The sequence below is a fragment of the Mesitornis unicolor genome, unplaced genomic scaffold (assembly GCF_000695765.1).
Source record: "Mesitornis unicolor isolate BGI_N332 unplaced genomic scaffold, ASM69576v1 scaffold4622, whole genome shotgun sequence".
In the NCBI taxonomy this organism is placed as follows: domain Eukaryota; kingdom Metazoa; phylum Chordata; class Aves; order Mesitornithiformes; family Mesitornithidae; genus Mesitornis; species Mesitornis unicolor.
Window position 1 is genome coordinate 73,443 of NW_010168344.1, and position 20,725 is coordinate 94,167.

General features: G+C 38.7%; 1 protein-coding gene across 1 annotated transcript in view; it reads left to right on the plus strand.

The window, feature by feature from the left end:
- Positions 1-20,725, plus strand: part of IMPG2 (interphotoreceptor matrix proteoglycan 2) — a 57,909-nt gene that overhangs the window by 23,072 nt on the left and 14,112 nt on the right. Inside the window, exons 4-12 of the mRNA XM_010178971.1 lie at positions 719-750; positions 849-872; positions 9,654-9,700; positions 10,166-10,257; positions 13,204-13,365; positions 16,301-16,359; positions 17,761-17,778; positions 19,808-20,052; positions 20,632-20,714. Of these exons, the coding sequence (XP_010177273.1) occupies positions 719-750; positions 849-872; positions 9,654-9,700; positions 10,166-10,257; positions 13,204-13,365; positions 16,301-16,359; positions 17,761-17,778; positions 19,808-20,052; positions 20,632-20,714 (762 nt within the window). The remainder of the gene's footprint in view (positions 1-718; positions 751-848; positions 873-9,653; positions 9,701-10,165; positions 10,258-13,203; positions 13,366-16,300; positions 16,360-17,760; positions 17,779-19,807; positions 20,053-20,631; positions 20,715-20,725) is intronic.

Sequence of the window (20,725 nt, forward strand, 5' to 3'; positions counted from 1 at the left end):
AGAGAGAAGCAGAAATTTTGTTGCTGGACAATAATCTTCTCTAGGTATTTTGTATTCTCTTCATATTGGTACAGCAGCAAGATGCAGCATTATTCCTCAGCAGCTGTCACACTGCATCCACTTCTTGAGAGGTTCCCTATAGAAACTCTTGTGACTTCTCTCTAGAACAAATGTCACTAACACCAGGAGAATTCTGATGGAAAACTGTGAACTATGTAGCCCTGCCTTAGCCTTTATACACCAGTAAATGAAAAAAAAAATGCCATCCCTGTCACTTTTATAACATTTAACAAAGTCATGAGACTAATCCCACTATGGTATTTTTAAGCTGTAACTGTACTTTCAAAAGGATGGCTTTATAGCCAAGTACCAGACATAATAACGTATTTAAGACTGCTTGCTTACAAGGATCTTATTGCTAGCCTCCTCTAAGGTGAGATAACATTGTTAGTGCAAAACAGTGCAGGACAATACAGCTCTTTGCAGCATCTGTTTTTGAGTTTTAGTTGCATTTTGGAAATGTAGGACACATTTTCTTTTCAGTGGGGACTTTGTTAATAAATTTTGAACTTACAAAATGAACATAGAACAAAGAGCAAAGAAAAGAGAATAATTTTCGCATGGGGGAGGAAACAAAGTGATATGAACTGCGTTTTGGCTCCTTTCACCTCATGCTGCTCCAGTATACTTAGGCTTGGTTCGTTTGTTTGTTTTCCAGAAACTGTCCTATACAAGGGAAGCAATGGGCAGGTGAGTACCTGTGTTTGTCTTGCATTTTATTCTGTCTGGACATAACAGCAGGGGTGAGCTGTGACATTTTGTAACCTTTTCTCTCTTTTTCCTGTCAGCTCCTGCACTGACTGGTCATGTGGGTAAGTAATTTTCCCTTTTTAAAGCCTTGTGATAAGTCATTTCTTCAGTTCTTGCTGCTGCTGGGGTTGATTTGTGCACTGAAGATGAAAAAATTTCACCTTTGTACAAAAAGGCATATAGAAAAATGTGGTGGAGAAATCCTGTGGCTCTTGCATTTGAACCTGTCGCTGGCTGTCCTGGTGTGCTTGGCATGCTTAAAATATCTCAGTCAATCTGAGGCTTGTACTTTTGCTTAAGTATGTCATCACCTTGTTGGCCGTTGGGCACAGATTCAGGCTATTTACCTGAAGAGGTTTAGTGGGGGAAGTCTATTTTGAGAAAGAGATGTGTCCATAGTTACCTGTGTTCATGTTCCGGTTGTCCTGTGAACCTTTCCCAAAGGCTTTAAGATCATCATTACAAAAAGAAAAAAAAGTGGGATGTTTTTGAAAATGCTTTAAAAAAAATTCTTTAGAGATGTGCTCTAAAAACAGGTACAAGGGAATTGTCTGCTTCAACTCCTCACACTTTTAACAAGGCAAAAAAAAGAGAAAACTGTCCTGAATTGTGGTTTCTTTTTACCAAAGCAAACCTGAACTTGACCTGCTATTTTCATATGTTTTTTGAACTAGAAGGAAAACCAGTTCAAACTATTATTACTACATTCCTACTCAGAACCTAATCTAAGCTGTTATTTTTAGAGCAATTCAAGCCCGAACAGCTGAGTGCTGAACTCATCTGAAAAGTTGGCAGGTTCAATTCACTGCTTTACAGGCCATGTAAAGCTATGATAAATATGAGTAATTAATTTACTGGAAAACGTAATCACTCAACAGACTTTAAAAACTCAACTTCCCAAATTAGGTATCCTCATAATGATTTCATAATTACAAATTTATATATTAAAATCACTAACATAAGATGATAAGGGTGAAAGTGATTTCTAAGAGATTGGTTTCTCCCTGTTCTGTTGAGCTGAACACTCCTCTGATATGCACACTTCCTGAAGTTTCCAGGTCATCTGGGTACTGTACATCTGTTCCAAACTTTCTCTGTTGAGAATGCAACCTTGACCAAACTTTTATCTGCTTTTCTTTTCAAAGAGAAAATAAATTTAAAAAAATATTTCCCTTGTAAGCTTTGTGGGTCGAATTCTTTCTCATTAGCATCAACCATTTTCTAGACTGGCTCTTTGATGAATGGAACCACATCTTATGAGAAAATGTGAATTAAGAGATAGTTGTCTCAGTTAGAATGTTGAAGACTCTGAAAAAATCTTTCTGAATAATTTTGAGTTTGAAAATCTACTGTGTCCCTCTATGTGATCACTCAGGAAATCTAGTACATGTAGAGACATGAGAGGAATTAAGAGTCAACGCTAATTAATCTGGAGTCCCTACATGCACTGGGCTACAAAGCCTGCCAATGCAAAAAGCCCAACATTTGACTGAAAGTTGAACCACAGTCACTGATGTTGTGTTTAAACTTTGGTTTTACCACAACTTTTTCTCTAAAAGTCATTGTTTTGTCTTATACTTCAATCTGATAGTGTTTTGTAGCATAGGGTGATGCAGAACTGAGGCAGTGAGATTGAAACAGGTAGATTTGCTCCGGATAATGGAGCATCAGGAAGAAATAGAAATATAATAAATAATAAAAATTATTGCTGCTCTGACTTGTCCTCTGGAGAACTCCAGTTCTTCTGACAAATATGCAGAAGCAGTCATTTCAGTTTGAAGGCTTAGCACTAGGCATATTTGTTAGTCTGTTTACCCACTGGTAAGAACATAGGTTATTTTGCAGTAGTTTCATTTTTGAGAGTGTAGCCCAGGCACAAGAAACTATAAGTGTGTTTTCTTTTTATGAGATTTGACCATTTATTTTTCTTCTTTGAAACAATAGTTTCTGTGAAACAATTTCTTAATTTGGGGCTTATCTGAAATGAAAGACAGACCCTTCATATCTGTTGGTAATTTTAACTACATTACCTTGCTTGATTAAAGCAAAACTCTGCTGAAAGCTATCAACAGCTGTAGAATAGAAGCTGTGATTGAAAGAATTTAACACATCTCATATAATCCTACCTAGATGTCAATACTGTGTCTCTATCTAACTGGTAAAAGATTGTGTCATGTAGCTAAATTCTAGGATAGTTTTAGTGTAGCTTACAGAAAGGTGGCTTGTACTTGTGTAATTTACTTCCCAGAATAACTCCCAATCCGGCATTACTGACAATTGCGTAACAGCAGGTTGAAAGTTTGTTCCCGTAAGACTAGTGCATGCATTCACTTAGGTTGAACACTCAGCTAGCCTGGCCTTTTAAGGAACTGAGAGATTAACCTAAGTGTCACTGAGGAGAAAACCTCAAAGAAAGAGTAATATATGGAACATAATCCAGATGTGTATGGAGCGGCCCAATGGACATTGTGGAGTTTTGCCGCAGTTGGAAGTGTGGGAGCACTGCATCAGCTAAAGACTTTTAATGATTGCTTTATTCAGTAGGCCACTGGGACTATGCATAATGAATTTTGCTTTTTTAGTATTGGAGTATGTCTCATGGCAATAGGACAGCCATTCTGTCTAATTCCTGGGGGGTCAAAAGCCAGATCTTGAGATGCAACTGAAGGCAAGGGAGTAGCACAAAACTGCTGTAGTAGCAAACTAGAGTTCTTATGTCATAGCCTTGCTTGAATACTGTATGCACAATAACATATTGAAGGAAAGATAAGGAGTATGGGGTAATTGAAAAGGATTCATATAATGCACTACTTTGTCGCTTCTTCAGATGTGGCTATTCACATCAAATGAAATCAATAATGCTTGTGTTCTTTCTGACTGGTACTTGCTGATTCTGGACTCACTGAAATTAATCACAATAAATCTTGTCCAGACCTCCTTTGTTCTGTCCATGTTCTCTAGTTTGAAATACACTGGCAAATTAAGGATCCTTATTTCATCAGCGGTGGTAGCAATGGTTGATGGTATATCAACTCAAATTTGAATGTTTTCTCTAAATGTGCTTCATGAAAGGAAAGAGTTTGTCTTTTGTGCTGTGATAATTTCAAAGTTCAGCAGTTCTCCCTGCAGTGAAGTAGAAACATACCCTAGATCCTTTGCTGTCTGTATGTGGACTTGGCAACAATATTGCTTGTCTCAGAAATTTTTGAGCATCTTCACAGCTTTACCCCATGTGAAGAGTTCCACACTGATCCTCTTCAGTTGCGTATTTTCTTTTGTGCTCCCTACTGTCAGATAGCAAACATTAAATGTTTGTCCTGCTTTAATTAAAAACAAAAGAGGTCAAAATTCAAGAACTTCCTAAATAAAAATGAAGACAAATGCAAGTACAATTTAAAAGGAAAAGAACCTGAATACAAGACTCAGTGTTGCATTCTGTACTTGGATAAAAATACTTCTGAAATGGCATACCTGATTTAATCAAGGACCTGTGATTAAAATATGTAACAAAGAGAAAATCAGACTATAAAATTATTTTCCCTTTTTTGTGCAATACGGGCATTGAAATAATAATGTTTAAGAAAAATAAATGATTGCCGTAACAAATTAGACTTCAGGGAATTCAAATTGGTTATGAAACTGATGAATGTCCAGGACGGGTAGTACAGATCTGAAGATGGTACCTACTTCACACACGGTTGAGTTTGTGTTAAACCTTGAGGAATAATGTAGAGAAAAATGCAAATAATACCTTTATAAAACTGCAGTGTTAGTGGGTGAAATGGTATCACCAGTGCCCCATTTGACAGGTCCAGAGCGGCATTTCTCCTTATTAACAAGTCATGGCTGCACAAAAGAACTTCTTTAGGCTCTACAGTTGCCTATGAGTCAATGGGGCTCTCTGTGGACTGGAACATATTGAAACTTTTCCTGACATGACTGATGTCACACAGAAGTACTTGCTATGGGGTTTGAAAAAGGGGAATATAGACTGTATTTGTGAGCTGTGTTTGCTGTATTTAAACATATAGGCTGTCCATAAGCACTGTTTTGCTTCAGATCAACTTCTGAGGCCCTTATGGGTCTTGTCTTACACCTGCCTGGATCCTGGTGTCTAACAGAGCTGCATGATCTGAAACTGGTTGTTTCTGCCAAGGAAACACAGTGCAGTGTTGTTTGTTCTGCTGCGTAGACATCTGCTCGTGCATATTCCTTCCTGCCTCTCCATACATATGTATATGTTTTTATATTTTGCTTACTGCTCAGCCAAGGTGGTCCAGGGCATCACTCATGCAGGTAGGACAATAGAAATTACATTTAATGTGTATGTGTCTCAAATTCACAATAAGCTCTTGATGGAATATAGTGCCTCCACTTGGAGTGGATTGCTTGTGTAGCTATAGTTAGAAAGCAAACCACACTGGTAAAGCAATGAAAAAACAATGTTGTGCATAAAGTGAGGTCAGTTATAGCTCAGTTTCTTAAAACAATTTTTTTATTCTCTTGAAAAAAGTGATAGCTGTTAATTTGACCAAATTCGATACTTGACTGGTCTTGCACGGTTAATTGAGTGAGGTTTTACTAGGTGCTCTTTAAGCTCTTGGCTTTTAATTTTCAGCCAGCTGTGAGCCAGAATTTTGTCAGAAATTGTTACATCTTGGGGCAAATTCAAAAGCCCCTCAGTATCAGTAAGAATATATTATCTTGCTTTGACAAGCCTGTAACTGCTTAAGATGATGGGTTTGCTATGTGGCCTTATTCTCACCTTTATTTTCAGCACTCTCGTGGTTGCTCCATGGCTTGTCTGTGGTTGCACTGCATGCTTAGGCAGTGCCTAAATTAGCACAGAGCCACTGTGTAAAGCCATTAAGATGATGAGGTGACTGGAGCATCTCCCGTATGAGGAAAGGCTGAGAGAGCTGGGTCTGTTTAGCCTGGAGAGGAGGAGTCTGAGGGGGGTCTCATTAATTCTTGTAAACATCTAAAGGGTGGGTGTCAGGAAAATGGGACCAGGTTCTTCTCAGTTGTGCCCAATAACAGGACAAGGGGCAATGGTCACAAACTGGAACACAGGAGGTTCAGCCTAAACATAAGGTAAAATGTCTTTACTGTGAGGGTGACAGAGCACTGGAACAGGCTGCCCAGAGAGGTTGTTGAGTCTCCTCCTCTGGAGACATTCAAAACCCGCCCGTATGTGTTCCTGTGTGATCTTCTCTAGGTGATCCTGCTCTAGCAGGGAGGTTGGACTGGGTGATCTTCAGAGGGCCCTTCCAACCCCTACCATTCTGTGATTCTGTGAAGTTGACTTTACTAACTGAAGCACCCTGATGGATGAAGAGCTGCAGCTCTTTTGAGTCAGTGCTCTAGGACCTTTGAAAAATAGGAGAATTTTAATTTGAATGTCTATAACTAGTAGTCCAATCCAGAAGGTAGTACTCTACTCTAGAAAACTAATTTCAGGCTTTTCTATTTGCACACTGCTATTTTTTTGAAAGTGTGACTTATAGCATACCATAGAATTCTCCTTGGTTTTTTCTTGCCTGCTTTTCTTGCCTGAGGATTTTTCCTTTAAAAACTCAAGCAACTTAGCTAAAGTTGATCTTGCAGTACTGGGTGCCCAGGCACTGGCAGAGGGGCTTCAGGGTGGCCTCTGTGAGGAGTGTCTAGGGCTGCCCCTTGCTGGGCACAGCTGGTTCAAGACAGCTCCAGTGGACCCACCACAGGGCACTGCTGAGCTCAGCAGCAGAGCCAGAGGCACCTAAGGGAAAACATGCTTAGGAAAGGCAAAAACACCGCACAGGGAGAGGAGAAGGGAACAAAACACATAAGCAATGACGGCATAGGGAAACACCAAGGTGAAGGAGGAGGAGGTGCTCCATGGCGGAGCAGGTATTCCCTGCAGACTGTGGAGAACTCATTCGGGAGCAGGGAAACATTTCCTGAAGGAACTGCTGCCCCTGCAGAGCAGCTAGAGGAGTCAGGAGTGAAGTTGAGCCTGGGAAAGGGTGGAGGTAAGGTGATGGTGTAGTGTTTGTTTCTCACTACCCAAATCTATTTATATGCAATAAATTAATGCAGTTTTTCCCAGAGTGAGTCTGGTTTGCCCATGGAGGTACATGGTAAGCAATCTTCCTGTCTTTATCTCAGCCCATGAAATTTTTTATCTCTTTTTCTCCCATGTCTTGTTGAGGAGTGAGAGAGAGCCAGGTGCACATTTGGCCCTTAGCCAAGACTGACCCACCACAAAGTTGGGTCCACAATTTAGTGGGTCAGAAAGCCTTTTAGGTCCTTCCGAGATGCCCCAGGTTACAGTACACATCTGCAGAAGGCTGGCAGGTATGATGTGGATTCCGTAGGCAATCAGTGCTTTCTGGGGCAGCAGCTGGAGGTCAGGAGTGTCTGCAGCCCTCTCCAGGTATACTGGGCACTAACCCATGGACAGCTGGATTGAGTCCTGTGAATGTCAAGTTGAGCTCTGAGCATACCACCAAGTCATGATTCTCACTGCCTCCTTCTAAAGAAAAAGAGGTTGATACAAGGCTCAGCTAATGTTTGTACCTGTGTTTGAGCACTTCAGCTGGACAGAATATTACAAATCCTGTAGCAGAGTTGTTTCACTGCACACCACTTTGCTTTTGTGGAGTTTTTATTCTGACTTTAGATGCACTAAGCAGTTTGTAATAGGTAAAATCCCAGATTGTTTCACCTCTCCTGAAAAATAGAATAATATTTGCTTCTGAACATACTGATGCTGTACTTTGGTGACACTTTGGTACAGATGTAATCTAATGCCTATTGAAACTGATAAGAGTAATGCATCCTTGGAGTTAGGTGAATTTAATTGGAAAATATTTCATGTGACCAAATAATGATTAAGCAATAGTTTTTATTTCAGTTCTAAGATAACAAACAAGTAAGGAAACTAAATCTCTCTAAATTAAAACAAGCATTCTTAAGAAAATCTAAATCCTTTTAATGTGGGTTTTTGTTGTTTTGTTTGGTTGGGTTTTTTTAGCAGAAAGATGCTGATTTTTTTTGAATGACTTAATTGTGACTCTATACGTGTGATGGCAATGGCAGAGAGAATAAGAAAGAGTATCTTGTTTAAATTATACTTGCTAGTAAAATTTGGCTTTCCAGTCTTGGAAGCCATTCCAAGACTTGCTGACCTTGTCAAAGAATTGCTAGAGAGTTACCTTGCGCTGTGCTGGCTGAAAACAGGCACCAGTGTCCACGAGATGGAAGCAGACACAAATAACTGTATGTCTCAAAGCTTGCATAGAGCTCATTGACTTTAGTTATTCAAGAAAATACATGAAGGCTCTATTTACACTCTTGAAGTAGCATTTTCTGCTTTGTTCACATGCAGATTATTTTATTTTTCTCATTAATATTTTATAATTATGTTTTGTAGATCTTGCTCTGTCAGTTTAACATTCCCTGAACTTACTGTATTTTGATATAGTTAATCATTATATGCAGGACTAGCCTGTGCCTCTTGGCAAAGGACATGTGAAAAGATTCTTGACTTAAATAGAAAATTAATCAGATTTGTCTGCAGGTCTGTTTATTGGCAAGTGTTACATGTCTGTGAGAGGTGGGGAGAGAAACAGTTTGAGATGTTAACTCAGTGAAACTCTCCTATGTTTAATCTTACACTTGTGCTCAGGTATCTTAATTATGTAGCTTTGGATCTGGTTGTCTAGCTAGTGTTGGGAGCCTTTGTGTTTTGGAGTGATGCAGAGACTGATCATATGTCCTGAAAGAGGCAAAATATCCATCAACTTTGGAGTTTTCCTGAGGACAGACTGCAAGACCAGCAATCTAGTATCTGAATCAAAAATCAAACCTGGCAAGGCTAGGAACCATGGCTCACATAGTATGCATGTATTACAGTAAAGTCTTTTTCCTGCAATGCTTATTTTATGGCACAACTATGACCATCAATAAAAAAGGAGTTCCATGAAAAGTGACAGAAATATCCCAATGCAATGAAACTCAATGATTTTCTGAAGTCTAAAGTTCTGTTTCTCCCCAGCAGACAAATTTCCAGTCTTACAGATTATGATGTATGTTTTAAAAATATAACAAATCTGATTTTTTTTTTTTTCAGTCAGGAAAGACTTGCTTCTGTCAGAGCATGTCTTCCACTTGACAGTTGCTCAGGGCTTACAGAATTGGCCCAAGGAGCTTGGGTTTACTGTAAGAGCCACTTTGAAGATGTGATTTTTTTCTTCAGGCTGACAGTCTTAATCTGATTTTTATCTGAAGTGTTTTTCTTTTACACATTTGGCCTAGAGTTGTTTAGTGTGTGTGTACGCAATAATTGGATTTGGAAACTGGTGCTTTTTGAAGATTTCCAAATAAACAGGGTAGAATTAATGATGAAAAGAACCCAACTTCTTACAGTGATTTCAGGACAGTTATGATGTTTTAATGCACTAGAGAGTATTTTTAAAACTTAGTGTTTTATAGCTTATTACATGTTATCTTTGTGTTTTATCTCTAGTCTTTGCATTTGCTTCATTTACAGAACAGCAAGAAGGCAAAATGACCTTTTAGGTGGGACTCCAAGTCAGTTGTATTTTAAGTAGGTTAGCAGCCTGGAGAGGCACATGATGTGTTGTGTGATGCAAGTGGCCTGATATCTAAGTTGCAAAAGATAACTGAAATATTGTAAAGTCTAATTTTTATGAAGTTATCAGGAAAGTAGTACCATGATAAATTTCTTCTGCAAACATGCTTTTTGGTATGGCATCAGAATCACACATAAATCAAAACCTAATAAATCTGTATTACCATGTCCAACTTAAATGTCTAATTTTGTTTTTATTCAGCAGTAGTGGGACTCCAACTCCATCTTTGGATGCTGATGTTACCACATTAAGAGGTCAGTTTTCATCTGGCTACTCTCAAGACTGATTCTGAATCACTGGAAAATTGAGAAATTCAATGGTGTTTGGATTTGAGAGAGATGTGAATTATTCCATTTCCCAGTAATGCTGTTTATGATCTGAAGATCATGTTATATGCCGATGTTATTTTGTTATTATATAAGTCATGAAAATCCTATGTAAGAAATTAGCTCTGTGGACTGTTTACTGCACTTAACTTCATGTTGCTAAAAATACATCTGTTTGGACAGAATATTAGCATTTTATTCTGATTAGTGTATTTGATACTTTTCCTCAGGCTCTTCAGGTGTTTTCTGTGTTGCATCTGTAATGATGATGGGACTAGGAATCAAATTTTACTGTTGGTTTATACTTGCTGAACTGCTTTTGTGTGTATCTACATGTACATGGGTATTTAAAAAAAACCCAGGCAAAATTATACTGCTCTCTTTCAAACTCAGATGCAGCTGCCAATGTTCCTCCCCATCATGAGATCTCCATTGAGAGTCCTGCAGGTAGTACTGTCTATGAGATCGAAGATGCAGACACTACCGTGAGTGGTTTTTTTTAAATTGGTTCAGCATGCTGTTGCCTTTCCTAAATAATATTGGCTTTGGTCATTTGCATTTCCTATTACTTAAAGGTGTTGTTAGCATAGTGTGTTAACACAAATTAAGATTTCATAAAAACAGGGCATGAAAATGATTTAAAAATAATTTGCTGGGTAGGTATTTTTTGATTTGCAGTGGCTTTGCAATGCCACTTCACCCACAGTGAGAGAGAACGGATCAGTAGAGCTGTCAGGTGAGGATTTTGCTATTTTTGCTACATAGGACTAGATAGGGAATGCCTAGTGCTTTTGAACGCTCCAAGAAGAATGGGGAGCATTAATATTCCTATGGAAACAAAATACACCTTAAATTGCTGTAGTAGTGTTTCAAGGATCCATGTGGTACAACTGTGTAGGACATCAGAGAGGTGGCCTGAATAGCCTTGAAGATCCCTGCTGATTCTCTACTCCTCTGTTTTTATCCGCTGGCATAGGTGAACTTGTATTTGTCACTTTACAGTCAACCTTATCTTGATCTCTAAATAAAACTCCCACCACAGAGAAGCCTGTATCAAGTACTTAAAATGTTTCTGTAAAAGTGAGTTGGGTTTCAGAAATGCTGACCATCACATAGGTCCCAGGGAGGTATTTGCTTCCAGGAAACAGCTCTTCTGGATAAAAATTTAAGCCCAAACTCTGGATTCCAACTGCAGTATTCGTGGACCTGCAAGTCTGAAGAAAATCTTGCAAACCAGTGGTATGAATCAGCTGCCTTTTGTTTTCTTCTAAATGTGAAACTCTTACTGGACTCACTGAAAAACTTGCAAAGTTGCACATACTGCATACAAGTAAAACCAGATGTATGGTACAACATTTAACTGTGCACTGTTCTGAAACCTAGTATGGCAATGAAATTAAGCTGGGCCAAACTGTGCTTCCTTCTAGAGCTTTCAAGGCTAACCGTGGAGTTTTGTTATTGTGCTTCCAAGAATGAATATTCAATATGAAGCAGGCAGACAGCTTTTGACTCAAGTCCAGAACTTTATATTAAGTATCAAAACCACTTGTGGTCTGGTCCCATGTACACCATTATTCTTTTTTTTTGAAGCAGAACTGCCTGAAGCATTTCTGCCTGAGCAGGGAATGCAACCACTCAGTAAATCAGAAAGAAACCAGAATTAGACTGCTGCTACAGTGTTTTCATTCTATATGGTTACATCACACTTCATCATTGCTCTGTGCAGCCAAAATACATTGCCGATTACAAGACCAAGAGTGAGCAAAACTCATCTTCTGCACTCATATGTTCACTGTAATTTTGTTTTTGGAGGACTGAGAAATGATTGAAACTACATGGAGTTGCAAACAGCTGTATAGTAGCAGCACATATATGCCTACTAAGTATGTGTCTCTCAAATGCTAACAAGCTTCAAGTAGCATACCAGTCATTATGGTCCTTAACAAAATTATCTAGTCAAAAAGGGATGGGGAAAGGCAGGGAATTTAACTAAAAATTTTTAGGGGGTCCCTAAACAATGTATAAGTATCTCACTGGTAGGCAGGTAAGCTTTCTGGAGAAAAGTTTTTCCATTTTCTGCACCATACATAACACAGGCTGCAGTTTTGTTGGAAAGGTCTGTTTTGCTGGCTTTCTTTTTTCCTTTTAATGGGGAAAAAGCAACAAGAGCATGTAAATAGTCAAAGACATTTGGCTATTTGAATAAAGTTAACTTAAGCTAACCGTCCCTCCCCCACAAATCTAGTTTTTGTTTTTGTTTTTGTTTTGGACCAAAACCATGAAAGAAAATCTGTTTTTTTCTCATGACTTTCAATATACCACAAAGAATACTGTGTTGGTTATAAAATATCAGGGAACTAAGCAGAAAACATTCTTCTTGTGTTGCTCAGTCATTCAAATTATATTAAAATTTGAAATTCACTCCTGTCTGTGGCAGCTGTGATAGCTACATGCTTCCCTGTGCATTGCACAGCCACTGCTGCGGGACTTCTTGGGCAACTGCAGACCCCTACCAGTTGGAGCTCTCCAGTTTAGCTTGGCAGAGGTCCCTGCAGATCTCTCAATGCCCATCGTATATCTGGGGTGATCCTTCAGTTACTGACGCTGACCAGCGTAGGATGTTGTTCTGAATTTAAAACTTGGCAAAGGTAACTTGTCTTCCAAGTGGAATAGTAAGTAGGAGCCTTGTGAGAAGTGAGTAAATCTTGAGTAAATCAGCCCATTGCTGACTGTCCTCGAGTGAGCTGTTGGAATATCCATAGTTACACTTTAAATTCGCTCATGAGCATCCCACACAACTGGATTTCTGTCTGTAGCTGAGGTCAACTAGACGGCCTTGCACTAGGGTAAAGATGTGCAAGTGAAAAAGAATTATCTGTAATACAAGAATTCTCAAAAAATGTTCTTGCTTAGTAGATTGCCTCATTAGTTGCTGCCTCTGTCTCTGAGGCTTCATGAGCACCCCATTATAGCGCAAGACAAGCAGGTCTGCTGATGGCTCAAGTGATCATGCTGTGTTTTGGACTGCAGTAGGTCACATACCATTAAGTAAATCCGTGACCACCACTGTGGCCCACCAATAGTGCCCTGAAGTGTTCCTGTCCATACAGTATTTATGGAGAGGGCTCAGATTTTCTGCCCATCACAAGTCAGAGAAACCTCCAGGTTTGCAGCAGCTGGAGAAGTTCCTGGCCCATATAAACAGATGTTTGGATCCAAGCTTAGGAATGTAGTGTGCTGTTGACAGATGGCAGACCACATGTTGACATATCTAGGGGTGCTTTTCACATAGAGTAAGTCCAGGATAAGTAGGAATCTGGTCTGTGGTGAGTAATGAGGATTTAGTTCTTGGGAAAAAACCAAAGGGCAAATGGAAAAAAACAACAACATTCAATCACCTTTTGCTTTCTCCCTTCTTCCTTGCCTTCCAGATCAATAATGAGATAAAGAAGCAGGATGAGAAGCTTGTGAGACCTGTAACTGAGCAGATGATTGAGTTCAGCATTTTGATTGTTGGTGAGAAGTACAGTGAGGAGCTGAGCGACCCAACTGCTGTGAAGCGTCAACTGCTCTCTCAACAATTCATTTCTCAGGTGATTACCTTCTCTGAGTTCTTTTTTCTTTCTGCTGGCTCTGCAAGGCAATAGTAGCAGATAGCACCTGTGTTAGGACTGCTGCCTTCTCACAGGCTCTGTAGAACCAGCATAGGTCTTCTGTTGCCTGAGGTAGGCTGGGAAATACTCACCCACTATAAGATTACACCATTCTGCCTAACATGCTGCCTTTTTAAGGTAGCAGTGGCATACACTGTGTGTAGTACACCAGCTGCCAAAGCACAATTAGTCCAGTTTTCTTTTTGTGTTTCTCATGAAATAGCCTGCTATCATTTTTTCCTGGCAAAAGAGGTGAAGGAGGATCAGAAAATTATGCTGAAGCCCTGAATGGGCACATACTCTAAATGGGACCTTTCTGATGGACTGCTCGCTCTCTTTTACTCTCTCCTTTTTCTGTTTTCACTAATTTACTTTGCTTCATGTTAGCAAAAGATACTACTCCAAATAACATTATTAATAAATAAGAAATATTTTCACTTTTTTTAGTAGTTTTAAAGACCTGTTTCTACCAGGCTACCTTTGGCCTTACCATCCTTTCAGAATTTTATTGGTACCTCTCCCTGTCAGTGTTACTGCAGAAAAGCTATTAAACTCACAAAGAAGTGAAAAGATTCTTGTTTGACTCTTGATGCAACTTCAAGTTCCTAAAATTTTAGGACTTGAAAATCTTACATTTTAAAGGTACATTTAACATCTCTGTAGTAACCAATCTGCCTAGAATTTATTCCAGCACTTTCTAGTCTCATTGTTCAGTTTGAATTCTTCTGTAATGTAGCTGGTTTGAAACTAGGGAGTGAAAATGATAATTCAAGGATCTTAGCATACCAGCCTGCCTGCACTTTCAAGTGGTGGGATGTGAATCAACTGCAGTTCAGAGCCACCAACCTGTGCTGTGGCAGTGCTGCAAAGCAGCTGGAGTTACAGCACAGCGTTAACGTGGAGCGTAGGCAGAAGGCATACATGTCCACCAGCATCTGCCTATGTGAGTGTGCTCTGGGTCTTCTACAGAAGCTGACCACTTAAATGGGGTAGAGGATATCTTAACGATTACATGGTGTACAGATTTTGGAGTGCAGAAGAAACTCTGGCATCTGTCTAGAGAATCTGTCTATACAGAGTATAGGTGATAGGTAGGGAAGTCAAAAGAAGTCACAAAACCCAGAACTTGTTCATGATTTCTGCTCAGGAGCAACATTTCTTTGAATGAATGGTTGTGCACTGTAGTGGGATACTCTCTGACATCTAGGCTGCCAAGACAACTCTTGCTCCTTATTTATGCCCAGAATCAGCATTGCATGGGAGCACATATTAAAACCCTACAGCCTCAGAAAAGTTCTTAAACACATGCTTAAATCCCATTGGAGTCAGTGGGAATGAACCATGGTTTAGAATGTTAGTCACCAACTTCAAATTAAAAATACATATGTGCATATACATATAAATATATGCGTATATAAATATATACACATGTAAGCATGATTTATTGGACCTGGATTTCAGGTTAATTTAATTTTCAACTAGATTTCAGGCTAATTTAATTTTAATTAAAATTTAAAGTTTTAATTTGTATGCCACAAAGTTATTGGCCCACCAATGTACAAATGTCTATTTAAAATATGATCATACTGCTGTCTTCTAACTTTTCTCTCCATATTGTTTCCAGTTCTTTTTTTCTACTTTCTTAGGGCAGAGAGTTTCTTTCCTTTCTCTTGGGAGAGGCATCTAGGGTGCCATATAGCAGTGCTTCATGAGGCTTATCTTTTCTCTAGCTTTGCTTCCTTATTAGTCCCATTTAGTCGGAGTTTTCTGTTGAATCCGTTTTACTGGGGCTAACCCTGTGCCAGATCCTGGACCAGATGGGAAAGAGATGTACTTTTCACTGCAGCCAAAAAGCATCGCCACAACTGTCACAAGTTACTAGTGTAGGCTAGACATCTTAATTTTCCTAGTTGTGTGGCCAAACAGCAATGCCATAATGTGTATGTGTGGAAGAAATGTCAGATGGGATGGAGTCCACCTGGCACATGGATGTACCATTCCTTTGATCCCTTGCCTGATTTTCTCTGTGCTTGGACAAAGAAGCTCTTGAAAAAAGAAAGTCTGCAGCACTTAGATTGTTTAAGTCTCACCAGAGAAGACAGTTTAAAAATAGGGACACTGGGGAAGGGAAGAAGAATTTGAGGAGTAAAAAATAATCCTCAATTGGCAAGGATATTTGTGAGGAAAAAAAGCAAACCCAAAGGAGCATGAACCTGCAATATTCTATTTCTTGGTTTTGTCTCGTGTAATACAGTTGACTATTGAATTAGGCTGGGATTTGCTACCATTTTGCTGCCCCTAGTTTTGGAGTTTTCTTTGAATGACACTGCCAATCATTCCTGAACCCCTTGTATGTTTAGGGCAGTGGAGATTAGCCGTGTTTTGCAGTATGTAATGTATTAGTGTCTCTTTGGACTCTAAGAGGTCCCTGTTCCTATGGAGGCTGCTGCCTCTCCTGTTTAAATTGCATTTTCCTGAATCCTTTTTAATCCAAAAATGTTGAGGAGGTAATGGAAACCTTTTGGGCAAAGAAGGGTTTGTGGTGCATAAATAAGACAAAGAATGCAGTCTGCTATGGGGAGTGCAGCTCTCTGCAGAGTCTGTTTGAATTTCCCCCTCTTTGAATGTTTCTATACAGTTCTTGAGGAATAACAGATGTTGTTCTTCATACCTTTTCTTTCCCTTTTCTAATAATGAAATAATGTCACCAAAACTCTTCTTCCATAAAGAGAGAGAATATTCAACTATTTTTCTCCTATTGATATAACAACACAGATACATTTTTAGAAATTGTTGAAAATACTTCCTGATTTTTCACTAAATAAGTAGGATGGAGTAAATATGTGTTAATTTTTTTGTTTTCCCCTCAAAATAGATTGAAAGTGTATTTGAAGGCCTACCTGGATACAAAAGCATCCATGTCCTGGATTACAGGTAAAAAGATGCTGATATATATGTTTGTATTGAAACTGATCACATATGATGGTGCAATGTGCTAGCACCACTCTTGGAAGAATGTTAGGCATGTGTGTGGGAATTCCTAGGATGTATTTACCAAAGGACAAGTGCTTTCATATTTGGTACCTCTATATATAGAAGTTGAAATAGAAATGCTGAACTATATGTAAATATAATAATCGTTTCTTTGCTCCTGTTATCCCCCAGAGAATGTCACATGATATGCTTGCCTTGATTTCAAGATAAGGCATTCTTATTCAAGATTCTGTCATAAAATTATGAGAGATATTTTCTAATTTAAAATTAGTATCTGCTATTTCTTCAGTACTGTTAACATGTCCTAGTACTAAGCAAGGAAGAACAAAATAACCTTTTTAAAAAAATGTTGTGTTTTCAAATTTTTTTCCAACATTAATGTTGGGATTACTCTAAAGGTTGGTGTTTGAGATACGTAAAGGCCTTTCTCCCTTTCATCAAAGCAAAAGTGGGTGAATAGTGTGATAAATGATATGCAATGTTTTAACTCTTTTTTTTCTTAGAAATATTTTTCCTAAAGACTAGTTTCATCAAATCAGTTTGTGCTTTGGAATGACGTTTTAAGTAAATTTGGGGAAAAAAGGTATCCTGTGTATTATGCATCAAACATCTGATGACTGAGATTTAGGGTGTCTGGATCACAAATTACGATTTTTCTTGAACAGACTGGATGCAACTTTCAGATTTGAGTTAGACTGTTCATTAGTTAATCTAAATTGTGTTTCCTTTGAGAATTTGTAAGCTGTGTTTGTGTTTTTTAAAATTTATTGGCTGGAATATTCTAGGTAGAATACATGTAGGTAAAAAAGCAGCTACAGTGAGAAAGGTTTTATTGTTGAAAGCCTAGGCTGCCCTCAGTTTCCAGCCTTGGAGGCAGCAAAATCTTCCATCTTGGTATTTGCAGTCTAATACATTTGCAGGCTCTTGGTTCATTTGAGAAGACAAGCAAAGGTTGGTATTTCTGGCAGAATACCAGAGCTCTGTGCTCTGCTGTGCATGACCAAAAACATGTTTGTAAACTAAGCCTCTAGGTAGAATTAGGGAGCCTTGACTCTCTTAGTAATGACAGCAATTTACCTGCATTATTTGCAGTAAGTTTAGATGGCTTAGCTCTGCCAATTCCTTGTGATCAATAGGAAAGATCTCAGTTCAATAATAGCAGAAGTTTGTTATGTAGCAGAATAACTATGCAACTTATAACCATTTACCTGTATGCTTTTTCAAATTTGTGTGCCCTGTAGAACATCTAAGCAAATTTGTTAAAGATAGAAGACTTATAGGAAATTATAACATTGATTTAACAGGTTTTGCTGTTGTGTTTTATTTTGTTTCTATATTCAGCTCTCCCGAGGATGACAGGTAAATACAACTTTTTAATATTATTTGTCAAAATAGATGGAAAAACACATTTAGCTGGAGAACACTGCTTTGAGGATTTGTAGCTTTGGCTCCAGAGCGAGATAGTTATCCAGTATAAAAATTATATGAGGGGGTTCTACCAGAAACTGCAAGTAACTGCTCTGTTTTGAATATAGATAGACCTAATTTGCTTATTTAATCCCTAATAATAGAAAAAGTACTGGGGGGAAAGTCTTCCTAAACACAAGTCAGCTACTGGACTAACTTGTGTACAGGAGTCTCTTATGTGAAGAAAACAAAATTGCTTAATGATGACTCAGGGTCCTTATACTTTGCAGCAAAGTCTTGGATAGATATGGGATTATGATTATGATTATTATTTTAGAAATTAAAGTAGGCAGGAAAACCATAGGTTTTCAGCAAAGGCAGTTGGCTTAGGTACTTCAAGGCCAAAGTTTTACAAACATTCCTTAGTAGAAGATGAGATCAGTCTGGACTTGTTTTTTATTAGACATATGTAGGTTAAGCATCCAAAATTTTCCTCCTTTGATATTACTTTAAGAATTTCACATGACAGAAAATGAACTGCCGCCTTTAGCTAACTAGATGCATTATTTTCTTTTGTGTATTTCTCAGCAAAGGTGTAACCAGTTTCCACAATTTTACAGAGAATGAACATTTTAATTTTAGAAGAAAGGTTAGAAACCACAAATCTCTTCACAAAGAATAGTGAAAGAAAGCCATCTTCTACTCTTCTGCCCTTCTGCAGGCTAACATGCAGGGAACTATTTATAAAGGTTATGTTCCAAGTACCAGATGTTTTAGCCCTTTTCAGACAGATGATGGCATCATAGTTATTAGTTAGGAATTATTAACTGCAACTGACAGCACAGTTGTATTAAGTCTAAATGTTACTTCTGAGTAGCACACTGTATTCCTTCTTTGCTGTGCCTTTCCACTACTTCTGTCTTTTTTTATTTCCTCTGCTGACAGTCAGTGCCCATGGTGAGCCTATGGTGGGCTCATTTCACTGATAGAGCCAGCAGCAAAACTCCAGCAGGCTCCTGGCTTTAGTCAGTGTGTTTGCTGACTGTGTCTCTGTTCTATCTGGCGCTGGGGCTTTAAAGACTTCTCTGAACAGAGCCATTACTTTAGCAATCCAATCCAGCTCTGTGGAATGAGGAAAACCTGCCTTTGGAGCACATTTTTCTAGCACTTCATAGATTACCTCATTTTCCTCCTGTGCCCTGAGTACAGCCAAAATATTTTATATTTTCTAAAGCTCCCTTGTGCTTATGCCCAGTGCATGATAAATTCTGATGGCTACCTACACTGTCATGTGGGACAGGATATCAAGATGTATTCAGGAAAAGGAAATCAAGAAAATGGAGGAGACTTGATATGGAAAAAGCTAAGCTGTATGCAGATACAAAACTTTTTGAAAGAAAGAATGATCAAATAAGTCTAGAAAAATGTTCCAAATTATCAGCTGTGTTAAATACCATTTTATTGCTATTAATAATGTCTTTAATTCAAGCAGGCTGACACTGCACAGTGACAGTGATAAGAGCTCCCGCTTGCTACTGTATACATATTGCTACTATATGCAGCCTGTTTTTCCAGGCTGTTTTCATCCTTCAGAGCCATTCCTGTTATTGGCATGATCTTAAAATCATCACTCACACCACTGCATGCTGGTGGGCCCATTAATAATGCTGGCAGAAAACCAACATTTTGGTCTGCTTGTGGTCTGTCTACCATTCACTAGCAGAAATACAGGGCTAGGGCCAGGCCAGATGTCAGGTTCTGGTAGACTTTTCCTTGAGAATTTTGCAGTGGTGGAAAGCACAGGCAGGCAGACACAAGTATGAAAAGAACTAATTGTTTTTATTTAGAAACTGTTAAAACAATTTGTTTTTATATTAAAAAAGGACATTAACACAGGTTCTTGGGAAAAAAAATACAGTGTTTGCTATATGTTGGAAAACCTTGAAACTCTCATCTGTATTCTCTCTTTATACAACTGAAGTGGAGTGGAAGTTCACTATGCTGTTACATTTGATGGAAAAGCTATCAGCAATGCCACCTGGGACCTGATTAACCTTCATTTCAACAAGGTGGAGGACAACGCCTTTATGGGCATAGAGGATAATCCAACAGTTGTGTACACCTTCAGTGATTTCCGAGATTATATTGCTGAAATCCTCCAGAAGAATGCCTTGCTTGGAAACACTTCCTTGTCTTTAGACCCTAACTCTCTCCAGCTTACTAATGGTGGGTATTAATTATGATGCACTGGTGAGCCACACATCTGAAATTTTATAAAATAAATCTCAGAGATGACTGAATTATTCAGCTGCCCTTTGAATAATTAAAAAGAAACAACAAACCCAACTGTATTGTAGCTTGTTTTGCTCTGACCTTAATGAGGTCAAGTTATTAGCAGTAGCATCCCTGTCTTAATCCATTAGAGTAGCCTCTTTTTTTCTTTGATGCTGAGGTTTGTGACATGCAGTTTTGCTAATGGAAAGGGAAATGTGGTTCACATGGTGCATGTTGCACCAAGATGACCTTCAGCTTAGTAGCTCTGTGTCTCTGCCTTTCCAGAAAGGAAATACTTGGTTTATCGTTGAATATTAAACGATCCTGCTAAAGGTAGTGGAGGAGTGCTGTCCACCCCTCTGTTCTCATCTTTCCTCTCAGTGATCTGGGGGCATTTCCAGAAACAAAATGTCTGGCAAACTTTTGGAAAAGATTTTACTCACAAATCTGAGATAAGGGAGGGTTTTTCAGCCAGTCTTCCAAAAAACTGCTAATGCATCCTTTATATTCCAAGTATTTGTATTTCCGCAGTGAAAGAAATAGTACACTCGGCCCCAGAAGACCCATCCTGGATTACTGAGCATTCATTTGTGCTGGAGCACCCGGCATTCAATGTAAGTATGGT